This window comes from Protopterus annectens, chromosome 7.part0 (assembly GCF_019279795.1).
Source record: "Protopterus annectens isolate FY-2018-M chromosome 7.part0, PAN1.0, whole genome shotgun sequence".
In the NCBI taxonomy this organism is placed as follows: domain Eukaryota; kingdom Metazoa; phylum Chordata; order Ceratodontiformes; family Protopteridae; genus Protopterus; species Protopterus annectens.
Window position 1 is genome coordinate 478,959,250 of NC_056739.1, and position 14,158 is coordinate 478,973,407.

General features: G+C 36.3%; 1 protein-coding gene across 2 annotated transcripts in view; it reads left to right on the top strand.

The window, feature by feature from the left end:
- Positions 1–13,811, top strand: part of LOC122806548 (ceramide-1-phosphate transfer protein-like) — a 233,102-nt gene extending 219,291 nt beyond the window's left edge. For both annotated transcript variants that reach the window (XM_044077074.1, XM_044077073.1), the window contains exon 4: positions 10,155–13,811. In XM_044077074.1, the coding sequence (XP_043933009.1) occupies positions 10,155–10,680 (526 nt within the window). In that variant the 3' untranslated portion in view covers positions 10,681–13,811. The remainder of the gene's footprint in view (positions 1–10,154) is intronic.
- Positions 13,812–14,158: the final 347 nt, after the last annotated feature.

A 14,158-nucleotide genomic window follows, 5' to 3' on the forward strand; every position in this document is an offset into this window, starting at 1 on the left:
TTTTAAATACATTCAGTGGAAGCAACATATGAAACAAAACTTAATATACAATGACCACCTAAAGAGACCCTACCTATAAAAAACACTATATAACTTGCTGATCTCAATTTTAAAATTGGGCCCATGGAGACATTCTCATTTAATCCTGGTGCTCTATTAGCTTCCAGCACCAGCTGCCAGTAAAGTTCACAACATTCTATTTTCATCTCCCATGGTTCCCCCTCAGATCTTGATCAACTACTTCCAATACAAAAAATCAAAAACTTCCATTAATACAACCCAAAGTGTGCTGGTAAAATGCATTTTTATGTCCCTGTTATTAATTTCATTTGAGTATTCACATATCCTCCTTTTTAATGTACTTATAGTTTTCCCTATGTAAAATGCATCACATATTTTACATAGGGCTAAATAAATCACCCCCTTACTGTTACAATTAGAATAAGTCACGGCCTCTATGTATCTATCTCTAGCTACCACATATACCACCACATTCAAAATAAAAGAACATTGATTACAGGCTCCACATTTATAAGTACCTATTTTATTATTATTATTATTATTATTATTATTATTATTATTATTATTATTCCCTGTTTCAAAGGTACTATTATGTTCCAATAGCTCTTTAATATTCCTACCCTTTTTATACACAAATCTCAAAGGATAATTAAAAAATCTTTCAAGATCTGAATGAGGCAAACCTACACCAAGTATTATTAATAACTTCCCTAATAATATGAGCATTGTTATTAAAAATCATTATATAAATGCCTTTAAAATTTTCATCCCCATTTTCTTTCACATCCTTAAAGTTAGTATGTATTAGCTCTGTATTATCATCAACACAAGAAGCTTGATCCTTCCCCAGTATGGGACTACTTTCCCTTGTCTATTTATCTTAACCTTCTCCATAACTTATTCATTTAAGTTAATAGGATAGTTTCTATCCAGAAACATCATTTTAAGTTTAATGCATTCTTCCAAAAAATTGAAATCATCAAAGGTCATCCTAGACCCACATATGAACTGGCCTTTAATAATACTATTTTTTTGTATAAATGGGTGCACACTACTAGAAAACAAGTATGAATTAGAAAGAGTGTGTTTCCTGAAAACAGTTTATTTAAAGTCCCCTGTTTCTATAACTTTAGGAATAGTAACATCCAGATAATTTAATTTATCCCTCATAATATTATGTGTATATTTCAAAAAATCTGTAGTTTTAGTAATATTGTCCAGAAATTCCCCTAATTATTCTACTAACCCTGTCCAAAAATACATATATCATCTAAATATCTTTTGTATCAGTTCCATCTATCTGCAAACACTGAGTTGAAAATAAAGTTCTTCTCCCATATAGAAAGGACAATATTGGCATTTGTGGGGGCACAACAAGCCCCCAATGCCACACCCTTCATTTGTTTAAAAAATTCTCCTTCTAAGTAAAATAAATTATTATTCAGAACCAGTTCCATAAGTTCAACATATAGTCTACATTGGTAATTGGTAAATGCCTTACTATCAATTAAAGCTTCTTCAAACCACTCAACTCCAATAGTTTGGGGAATAACGGTAAAAAAAACTTGTATATCTATTGTTACAAATAATAAATCATCCCTAAATAAATTGATCTTAATATGCCTCAAAAAATCCCAAGAGTCCTTTAAAATACCTGTTTGTTCTACCTAAACTTCTTTTAATTTCCTATCCAGAAACTTGACTCTCAGTTAGGTTTTTGAGCCATTAGCTGCCACTATACATCTAAATGACAGGGTCTACCATATCCTTATATATTTTAGGAATTCCAAAAAGAAAAAGGATGGTGGGTCTGTCTAGACACAAATATTGAAAACTTTTTTCATCAATCATCCGTTTTTTTCTTCTTCTTCTTTCGGCTTTTCCCGGTTAGGGTCACCACAGCGGATCGTCACCTGTCCGCTCATGATTGGCAGTGGAGTTTTACAGTGTCGAGTTGGGAGGGTGGCTTAATGGCTAAGGTGTTTGCCTTACAAACACAAGGTGCAGGGTTTGAGTCTCACAAGGGATAATTGGCTAGGCTTAAAATGGCTCGCAAGGGCAGTTAGCTTAGTACTAAACTATGAACCTATGAACAGGGGCTGTGGCTGTAAAAGTGCAGTTAGATGGACAGAAATAGCATAGCAGACACAGATATGTGCAAAACTATCCACTGTGTGTCCAAAACCATATGGGAAATAATTTAAAATAATTTTATTTTTTTTAATGATCTGGGTATGTTTGCATGGTGCTCCTCAGTGTGCAAACATGCTTTTATGAAAAAAAAACAATTAAAAAGAGTATAAAAAACAAATGTATTAGTATGTGACAGTAATGTATTCTAGGACTCTGCATGGAGTATCTACAATGGTGGAATGGTCCAAAATCAGAAGAGGTTGATACTCCACAACAAACAAAGCAAACCAGATGAATGAAAAGACAAGTCCTTTATTCGAATAAGTAAGCACTTTCACGTTGCTTGGAACGCTTCATCAGACTTCAACAAATCATAAACATTTAAATCAACTTATATATAAGTGAAGCACCAATGAAAAACACATTAGCAAGTCACATGCAAGTTACAAAAATACATCATTTCCTTTCCATAAAAATTACATAAAATAAAATAAAATATATAAATATATATATCATAAAAATCTCATATTAATAAATGAATAGTAGAAGTATAATATTAAAACATACTAAGACATATATCAGATAGCGAAACATGTTACTACTGTTTAATGTTTCAAAGTTTTATCTAATAAAAATGGTCTTAATGAAAATTTATTTGCTTATAAAAGGAAGTGTAAGGAAATGGATAGAGATATTATGGAATACAAACAAAATCATAGCTTCCCTAGGTCTAAAAATGGTAATGACCACAAAGGAAATTTTAGTTTGAGGTTCAATGAAGGTATCATAGGCAGTGGTAATAATAGTTATGTGGTCAGACATGACTATGTTGATACACATGAAGATGAAAATAATTTGAATTTAGATGACCCTTTAGAGTATCCCCCACTGAGAAGATCGGGAAAGGTTGAAGCAGAAAACACCGATCCAATATTATCAGTCCAACATGAACAAGGGAATGGACAGAAGGAGATACTAATCAGTCAGGGTTCATGTTTGGAGCTTGAAGAGATTAATTGTGAAGGTAACAAATATACATTTAAGAATTTTAAAATATTGAATTATAGTTGTTTGGAAGTTAACAAAATATTTTTTTAATTTGTTCATTAAAGGTCTGAAGTTTGTTCCAACTTGTAAAAGTAATATTAGCCAAGTGTTGATAGATTTAAAACTCTTTGTTAGAAAGAAAAATTTAGAGTTATTGTTCCCTACTGAAAAGAATATACAGGATGATAGGCTTAGAAAAAGAAATACATATAATCCCCTTATACATCTCCAACTATGAAATTTTGAATTACAAGTTGGAAAAGAACTTAGACAGGCACTTCATGGTAATAAAAAGTACCCTAATCTTTCCAAAGGAGGAAGTGAATTACTGGATGATTTGAGGCATAATAAAAATGTTAGAGTAATGAAGCTGTACAAAAGGGGTGGGGTTATATTAATGCACACAATTCTTTATGTAGGAAAAATGATAGATTTATTTAATGATGAAAGCAGATATTCAAGGGTGTTGAAGAATGAAATATACATTGCTTATTACAAGAATGATTTTGCTTTAAAAGAATTTTTGAATGATAGGTTTCCTCCCACATCCCAAAGACATGTCCCTATGTTGTTTGTTTAACACCACCACAGGATCTGCAGAACTGCCTATCTGCTTCCTACATTGCTCTACCTCCCTCATGTGCATGCAGTTCACCTGCTTATGAGGTGATTTACTTGCCATGGATACTTCCGTGTTGGTGCGCATGTGCGTGCCACCCAGCTCTGTTTACTGATTACTTTCATGTAAGTAGCATGCCACAATGCCTACATAGAAAATAAATCAGATCTGATGAAGTCTACGTAATATGACGAAAACGCTGAGTGGAACTTTTAAGGCGTTAATGTTATTTTGCTGCTGTGCCTTGTGATTTTATCTTTTGGACATTAAATTTGGTATTGGAACTATATCCGACTTCTTATTTGCACTTTGGATTTTTGTTTTTGATCCTAATCTATTAAGCAAATCACATTTTCCCAACATTTTCGATTTAGTTTTTAATACTGTTAATGAGGGCACTATATATACTGTAGGATAAAAGAAAAGCTAACGTATAATCTACAAAACATGGTTCTTGTACTGAAATTTCAACCCCCCCCCCATATCAGTATTAGTGGATAAAATAGGCAATATTTATTATAGGTTCATAGGTTGATACTAGGCTATCGGCCCTAGGGTCTATACAAGCCTGGCCATAACAATTCCCTGGATATTTCTTCCCACAATATTTACTTCCCTGGACCCCTGTCTAGCAGGGTGACTGACGTGATCCCCGGAGTGAATTTCTTATCTCCCATCCAATCAAGGTTCCCTTTTGAAGAGGGCCAAGGAGGCGCTCTGCTTGACATGTATGGGCAGTCTATTCCAGAGTATGGGGAGTCTCTGGATTAGGAACCTATCCCTCCAGCATGTTTTGTTCATTGTGATGACAAGGTTTAGATCCCTGGAGCATGTGGCTCTAAGGGATTGGGATTTCTTTAAGTGGAGCATGTCCAGCAGCTCAGGATTTGACATGGCCTTGTATGTTAAGCAGAGATCACCGATGAGTAGACGATATGCCACAGAGTATAGCTGGAGTTTTTTTAGACGGTCAGCATAAGACATCTGCTTTAGGCCTGTGATTCCTTTAGTGAGGTATTTCTGCAGCCTTTCCAGCTGTTGCAGATGTCTTGAGAGGTACATACCAAACTGCGCGTTGTACTCTATAATGGGTCTAATGAGGGATGAGTACAGTGGAACAATAACCTCCTTTTTTCTGGATGAAAATCCCTTAGGGATGAGGTGTGCTACATAGAAGGATTTCCTAACTGTTTTGGTGATGTGGTTATCGAAGGTGAGGCCACTGTCCACCTGTGTCCCTAAGTCTCTCATCACACTTTCGGTGTTTAGTGTACTGCCACCTATGTGGTAATTCATGGGTACATGTTTTTTCCCAAAGGGGATAACTATACACTTATTGGCATTAAGCTTGAGCCCATAGCTCTGGCACCAAGCATCTGTTTCTTTAAGGCCTTTTTGTAGAATATCCACATCATTTGGGGATTCAGTAATGGCTCTCAGTTTGCAGTCATATGTGAACTTTGTTAGCCAGAGTCCCTTAGTGTTGGCCTATACTTGAGAGAAGTAGATGCCAAACAAGAGCAGTCCCAGGACTGAACCCTGAGGTACTCCACTTGTCACCTGTCTGGAGCTGGATTTGGAGTCAGCTACTTTTACAGTCTGGGTTCTGTCAGTAAACCAGTTGGCAACCCATCGAGTGATGTAGGGATTTATGCCCTGCTTAGTAAGTTTATCTATGATTCCAGAGTGGGGGATGGAGTTGAAGGCCTTGGCAAGGTCCATATAGGCTGTGTGGACCACCTTACCCTCGTCCACAGCTCTGGAGACTGATTTGAAGAAGTCAATCAGGTTCAGGAGACAAGATCGGCCCTTCACGAACCCAAATTGGGTGGGGTCCAGTGTTTGAAGGTTGCCAATGTCGTTGTTTGTAAGTTCCATGATAATGCATTCCATACTCTTGCTGATCAGGCTCATCAGACTGATGGGACAGTAGTTCACAGGATCCAAGGTGGATCCCCCCTTGTGGAGTGGGATAACTGTAGCTGTGTGCCACTCAGTGGGTACGAAGCCTGAGGTGAGGCTATGATTAAACATGACACTAAGGTGAGGTGCCAGTTCATTTTGTAGTTCATGTAGTACACAGCCCAGGATGTCATCTGGTCCTGTGGATGCTGTATTCTTAGCTTTGGAGAGTGCAGTTTCTAACTGTGTGGCCGTGATTACCGGAATTTGGCAATCTTTTGGCACTGAGATGAGCCCGTTAGGGGGTGGGAAGGGGGTGAAGTTGGCACTAAATCGATCTGCCAGGATATTGGCAATATCCTTGAGATCAGGATATTTAATACCATTCTGTTGTAGCTCAGAGCAGATCTGTGCATTGCCATTTAGATTCTTGACATAACTACAGAATGCCTTGTGGTTGTCCTTGGAATCTTTAGCAATTTTATTTTCGTAACTAGCTTTGGAGGATTTTATGAGGGATCTCAGATTCTTACTGAGGCTGGTAAGGGAGTTTTTTGCATCCTGTTTTTTTCCTCTTTTCTGCAATAGTTTCTTCCTTCTGTTGTATAGATTGTTTATGGCAGGGTACCACCAGAATGGCTTCCTTTTTTTTGGAGGAGAGTGTCTTGTTTCTATTTAGGATGGCACAATTCATGCACGAGTGGATGTGCTCATACAGTGCCTTAGTGTAGGATTCAGCAGTCAAACTTTCAGCTCCCGTCTGCATGGGTGTCATGAAGTTTGTCACTTCTGACTTGAGTAGCATGAAGTTGGCATTGGAGAAGTTTTTTACAGAGGTTTCTATACTGGGAGGTGGGGGTGGGATGTGGATGTCAAGGGTAATTAGCTTATGGTCAGACCTGACCAATGAGGGGTTGACCACTGGTGTGGAGCATCTATATCACATGTTGGTAATGACCAGGTCTAGGATATTGGAGCCCCTGGTGGGACAATGGATTAGTTGATCCAAGGTGTTGGAATTTATGAATTCCTAGAACCGTTGGGAAAAGGCGTTGGTACCCATATAGTTTTCCCAGCTGAAACCACCCAGTATTAGGGTGTTTGGTTATATCTTAATATTTTCCAGTATGTTTAGAAAGGTGTAATGAGAATTTTGGGGCATGGTGGAGGATCTGTAGCAAGCTACAATTTGGATTGCAGTCTTACCTAGAGTTAGTTGCACCTGGAGAATTTCAGATGCATTGTGCTGGGCAACTAGCCTGGAGGTGTGAATATCCTTGGTGAATGTGGACATTCCTCCACCTTTAGTGTTTCGGTCTTAGTTTGGTGGCCAAAAAGTGTGGTAAGAGTTGTAGCCTGGTATTGCAGGGGTGCTCTCTGGAGCCTTGAACCAGGTCTCAGTTACTGCACAGATATCGATGTTCTCCATTTTTAGGAGTGCCTCGAGAGAGTGCATTTTGAGATTTAGACCTAGCACTGAGTAGCATTACCTTCAGATTTTGCATGCTTGTATCTGTTACGGTGGTGGTTTTGTCCTTTGAACCTTGCCTACAAAAGGCACTATAGGGGTGGCAAGAGCTGTAGCCAGTAGCCTGAATCCCAAGGGTGAAAGGTGCAGACCATCTCTGTCAAAGTTTCATGGTTTGTCGATCATATCATCCCAGGCAGACAGATACTTGATCCCCTTTGAATGACAACAGAAGCTTAGCCAGTTGTTGAAGTCAATCATTTTGTCCTTATACTGTGGTACTCTGGGCAAAGGCAGGATGCTACTCAGGGCTAGGGTCATACCTGCATTATGTCTCTGTAAGGAAATTTTATCTAAGTCTTTTGCAATTAAATCTAAATTATAACCAATTTCCTTACATGGGATTTTTAAAGTTTCTAAACCTGTTGTAAAATAATAATTGGAAACCAAGCTGGATATTCTTACTGCTTGATTTATATGACATTTTGTTTGACATGCATAAGATTTGCTCATGCATTTGTTACCAAAAGTAGGTTTCTTATACAATTTAAAGACAAGACAGTGTTAACAAGGTTTGCCCTTCTTGTAGGAACAAAGAAAAACCTTTCTCTTGTGGGAACCAAGAAAAACCTTTCTCTGACTTTCACCTGATTGTATCTTCATGTGTATATTATAGTATTATAGAACATGAATATAAATACACACAGAGATAGATAAAGATACATACATGTGTAATCAAAAAGAAAAAAAAACACATTTCTTATAACAGTTTCTGTGGGTGGAAGTAGGAGAAGGCAGGAGAATGTAGTGGTTATGAAGATGTGCAAGGGCAAATTCTAGCAGTGTGTAAATGTGATTGCTCATGGTTAGTGTAAGGACTAGGGAAGGAGACAGATTTAGCTTTAGGCTTTGGTAGTGGTATGTGTGAAGTATGCATTTCTGTGTATTTTGGTTAGTGGTGCCATTAGGGAATGGGATTTTAGTAATGTTAGGGGTTGAGGTTAGGGTTAGGATCAGGGTTAGGGTTAGCAAGCACACATGGGTATGGAGGTGAAAGAGGTAGAAGCCTTACGTGTGTGTTTGTGTGTGTGTGTGTGTGTGTGTGTGTGTGTGTGTGTGTGTATATATATATATATATATATATATATATATATATATATATGTATGTATATATATATATATATATATATATATATATATATATATATATATATATAGGTCTACCATCGAAATCCCACATAATCAAATCCCACATCATTAAGACAAAATCAACAAAAGCCCACTTCAAAGAAAGTCCAGACCATATAATTCCAAGGTAAATAATCACTAACACCAAAAGTCATGAAAGCGAAACCACACCATCCCCAACCTACCCAGATGGGGGCTACACCCCCACATCACCCAGTATGGGGGGCGGTGCTCCCATCTCCCCCCAACTAAATATACAAACTCCAAGATTGCACTACATTTGGGAAAAAGACAAAGTTTATTGTTTGGCTGACAGGTTACTTACCCTGGGAATAGTTTTGCCAATCCAGTCTTTCACTGAAGTGGGTTTTTGTTGACTTCATGTCTACGATGTGGGATTCGATAATGTGGTATTTCAATATTTTCAGGTAGACCTAAATATATATATATATATATATATATATATATATATATATATATATGTATATATATATATGTATATATATATATATATATATATATATATATATATATATATATATATATATACAGAGAGAGAGAGATATAGATATTTCATATATAGATACAGCTATATACAGAGAGATGTAGACACACACACACACACACTTGTAGAAATCAAATTAGTTGAGATTCAAAATACTGAATCCAAATGGCTGAAATGTCAGTTGCTAGAAACATAATTTGGTAGAAATACAGCAAGTAAAAATATTATATAATCAGTGATATTTTGGAACATAACTACCTACCAATGGGAAATGAGTCAAAAATAATTTTTGGGGGAGATAATCTCCCTGTACCCCCACAACTCCCTTTTTTAAATAAACTAACATTGTGGCCGTACATCTGTGAAGAAAAGATAAGAGACTGCACTCAGTGAATTATTGCCAGTGCACACACAAAGATATTGCACCAGTAGTGATTCAGTATGCTTAACACCATTTACTGTGAGGAAAGTCTGCCATGTTAGCACTGTCTTCATGCAGTTTCTCTCTGCATTTTTATGGCAGAATTTTATATAACTCTGCCACAATCAGATAAACAATACGAATCACATCTGACTGAAAACTATGTAAGCCTGCAGAAAATTATTCTCGATGTAGTTCTGGAGCATAGCAAATACAATGCAAATTAGTGATCAATATTAGTTCCTTGCTAATGCATAAACATTGTGAAGTTTTTGTGATGAATAAGTCATGTTTGCTAGGTTGCTGTAGTCATCACTTTTTATTTTTGCTTTAGCTAACAATTGGAAATGAAGAACTTTTTTCTATCCTCAGCAATTTGGCACTAACTATCCAGAATAGTTGAAGGTGATCTTATAGTGCCTAAACATAAATTAAATCCTAGTCAGCGGTGTTATGACTCTTACAGAGAATTATACAAGAAAGACGGTACATACAAACCTTTAATTGTACCTGATACTTGATGCTTTATCCATTGGGAACTTTCTGTCCCTTCATTTTCCCAAGTGAGCGGCTATACCATTAAAAAAAATCTGCCCCCTTCCATTGAGATGCAGGCAGTAAATCACTCAGATGTCTAGCTGTGGAGGAAGGGGTGTGCTTTTATTTTAATTTCTTTCTTACGTGATTTAGGGAATATTCACACAGTATCACTGAGATGTACAGGTGTTACTCTTTGCAAAGTGCAGACTGCACTGGTATGAACATGTCTTTTTTAAGATGGCACAATTCAAGGTTTAATGAAAAAATACTGTATCTCACTGGTATAATGCATTTTTCATATTATTTGTAGGTTTATGAATTCACTCGGGACAGTCTTTAGCTTCATATCATATGAGACAACAAAGAAAATGAAAATATTGCGAGATTATCAAAGTGGACCACATGCCATAGAATACCACACTCTCCAGTCCATGGTGAAGTATGAGCTGAAAAATCATATCGTCAATTTCCACGAACCACCTTCTGATGAAACCCCTTCAGGCTGCAGGACTCTACTTCGTCTTCATCGTGCACTGAAGTGGTTGGAGCTGTTCCTCTTCAAGCTTGCAAACAGTCATGATAATGAGAAGACATCAGACCTTTGCATCGACACCTACCAATATGCTCTGGCAAGGTACCACAATTGGTTTGTAAGGCAGGCAGCAGTAGTAGCATTTCTGGCCATGCCAGAAAAGAGAGAGCTCTTTGAGATTGTCTGTGTCAAGGACAAAGATGAGGCAAAATTGGTGCTAACAAGAACAGTCCACTCTCTTTCCAAAGTTTACAATATAACTCAGAAAGTCTATGAGAAACATCGTATGCTTGACCTTCCATGAAGTCACAAAAAGTCGAGATGAAGTCTAAAGAGGAACTTTGTACCACACCAGTAAAGAAAGTCAGTGTAGCTTTTCCACAGATATAAGCAGAATGGTTGGACTTTCAGCAGTCCATCTCTAAGCCTTACCAAGAACCATTTTTTAACCATGTTCAATTGATCTGTGGTATTTGGAGTGGTACATGAGACTTCTCTGATTACGACTTTCACCTTAACCATAAGATTACATTGTTAGCATCAGAGAATCAGGTGAAAGATTTCCTCTTGATACTGCAATAAAATGCTTTATACCCAAACTTCAGTGTCATATCAGCTAAATCACTTTAAGGAGGAAATGCAAATCTGTTATGTTGTTTTACATACAGCAGAAATTTATAGAAGCTCCAATTTTTTTTTACAGTATGCTCACAGTAAACTAGTAGTGCAATGAAAAATATCTTTAAAAAAGTTAAAGTCATACGTGCCTTCATACTTTGCAGGTATATCTGTCCACTTAGAATCTGTGTTATGCATCACGAATATACACATTTCTTTCTCTTCCAGTTCTGCAGTAATTCTTGGTTTCTTGAGAGAAAAAAAAGTAAAAGTGTAAAATGTTTAACTTTTGGAACTAAAAAAATGTATTTCGAAGTTAACACTGGAAAATTATATTTAATCCCAGGTAATTCACAGTAAAAATATCCAATGAGATCTAATATCTAAATTTGTACAGTTTCAAATGATGATGATTTAAAGGATTGTTAATGCTGATTTTTTCCCAAAATGTATATATTAGTATGAATATGAGGAAACAGTGGTCCAGCGTGCTAAAAAAGGATCCCTTTCCCTTAAAAAGGCAATTCCACCAAAGGTCTTATTTTTTGGTAGTAAGGCTGACACTTCTGCCTGATTGCTGTTTTCTCAGGGTTTAGTGGTTAGTATGTGTCTATCTGCCTTGAAGACTGTGTATTTTGTCCTTGTCATCAGACAGATATGTATTATTCACTATCATTTTATACATGGGATGAGCAATAACATGAAAAGCATGCTGATTGCCTTAGGTAGCATTTTTACATTGTCTGAATAAAGGCATTTTGAGAGGGGTCAGAAACAATTGTAGAGTAATAGGGCATGCACTTATATAGCCAAAGAATTGCATGGTATGAAAACAAGCAAGTGGACAGTGACTAGATGAGCGACAGTAACATAATATAAAGTTAATTACATATGGAATATCACTGGAGGGGGATGTTTATGACATGCTGTAGCTAGAGAAGGTATTTCATTATGGATAGAGAAATGCACTATATTTTGTTTTTAACAAGTGCATTTGTAAAGGGTATTATGGCCATACCGAGCACAGAGGTAGAGGGCTTAGTCTAGGATGATACAGCACAGTAGTGTTTTATAGGTTCTAATAGTCAGATAGACAGCTTCATGTAATCTCACATCAGTGTTAGTGCAGTAAATATGTGACAATAATAAGTACTGATAGTTGTGTTATTAAAGGGTTAATAACATTCTGGTTAGATGGGCACTGACAAAGTCGTGAGTTACTAAGGTGACATTTTAGGTTTATGTTTGAAGCTGTGAATGGTACTCATTTGTTTTATTTATGTTTAGATAAACATAGAAAAAAAGGGGTTGCCATAGTTATTATAAGATTTGTGTGTTAGGGTTAAGTGCTGATTCGTGGATCTTACTTGTTTAGCCAGTAGGCAAGCCTGGAACCTATGTGATCAGTTTAACACTTGGAAAAGTGTTTTTATTTGTGCATAAGTAAGCAAGTTATGAAGCTGCAGCCAGTTTATTTTTGAGCACAACACAGTAATGAGTTTTGGAGTTTATGTCCGTAGCAAATTTGTTGATTTTGTTAAAGCTTTATTCTAGTTTGGACAGCTACTCAGACTGTAGATTTGTGAAGACTTTGGAAGCATACAGCAGGCTGGTTAGTAGAAGAAAGGCTTCAGTCACTATTCCAGTCTGGTTAATTTGGTTAATAGGTAGGGTTTAGACTTGTCCAGCAAGCCAAGTTTCTAACTGGTCTTCTGGACTACATATTGGTTATGATGATCAAATTCTAAGTTTTTATCAGTTATTACCCTAGTAGTTTTGTATGTTTGATTTGCTCAATATAAATGTCATTAGAGGAAGTTATATTTAATGTTAGCATTTATGATGACTGATTTTTTTTACAGTTTAAAAAAGGTTGAGGTTTTTGGAGCTAGGTTACCGTAGATAGGAAAATATCTTGTTTTGTAGTCTGCAGGTGGAGTTGACAAGAAGATGAGCAGATCATGGCAGAGCCATCTGTGTGTTGTATAATAACTTGTTTTAATGCTGTTCACATATAATTAATAAATACGTTAAAGAGGAGATGGCCTAATATGAAGCCTTGGAGGACACCTATTTGTAGAGATTTCTTGGTAGACCTTCCAAGAGCATTCTGTCAATTTGCACATGGACTTCTATCAGTGAAATAATTACTGAACAAAGCTATTTTTTTCATTGACATCAAGGGCGAGATATTGTGTCCAAGGCTTTAAAGAAGTCAAAGAACTGGGTGCCCTTTATTTCATTATTGGTTTACAGTGTCCAGAAAGGGTAGTAGAGTTGCTTCAGTACTATGGTGTGGGATTTTGTTTTTTGCTGTTTCCATACGCACTTGAAAATAAGTCATGCTAACTTAATAAATAGCTTCCATTTACCTTGTCAGTATTGTCAGTATTATAAATGTAATACTGATGTTTTCAATGAAAAAAATATTTTGCTTTGAAGTCTCTTGAGATCAGAAAAAGACAAAATCTTAAGATGTATACCCTATAACAGTTTTTGACAATGTATTCACCACACATACAGACTAAATGCAAATATAATTTGATAACTTCTTGTTAGGAATCTCTGACATAAAAAAAATGCTCACCACATATTAAACACCCTAGCTACTAAATATAGGGTTGCTCTGATTTCCTGTAGTCAGACATGGAACTTTGTTTCCTGCTACCATTTACATAAAACGTCTACATCTAAAAGTTTTATTCCAGTAGTTCTTTTTACAAGGTCTTTGCCATTTTCATCAGCAGCCTTGTATTATTATGTAGCTTTACATAGTACTGGAATTATCAAACTATCACAAATAAAATATTGTATTTATGTGTTTGTTTTTCTGTTTGCATCTCTAGTTGTCTGTTTCCTTGCTCATATTCATAATCAAAATACAAAAGGAAATACACCAAACTCACTGGTCGTAATAAATTAAATCCAAAATAACACTGAACAACACAAAAAACTTATAAAAATAATAACTTTAATGGAACTTTTGTAAGCGTTTTCATTCTCATATAGAATTTCATCAAGCAATTCCATTAAATACATTATACAATTTAAATAGGCCATCCCATAATCACATGTTCAACAGCCACAATGTGTTAACCCCTTCCTTCTCAGAACTTTAACATTTTCTCTGTCATTTAATCCTGGAAAACTGCACACATTTAATC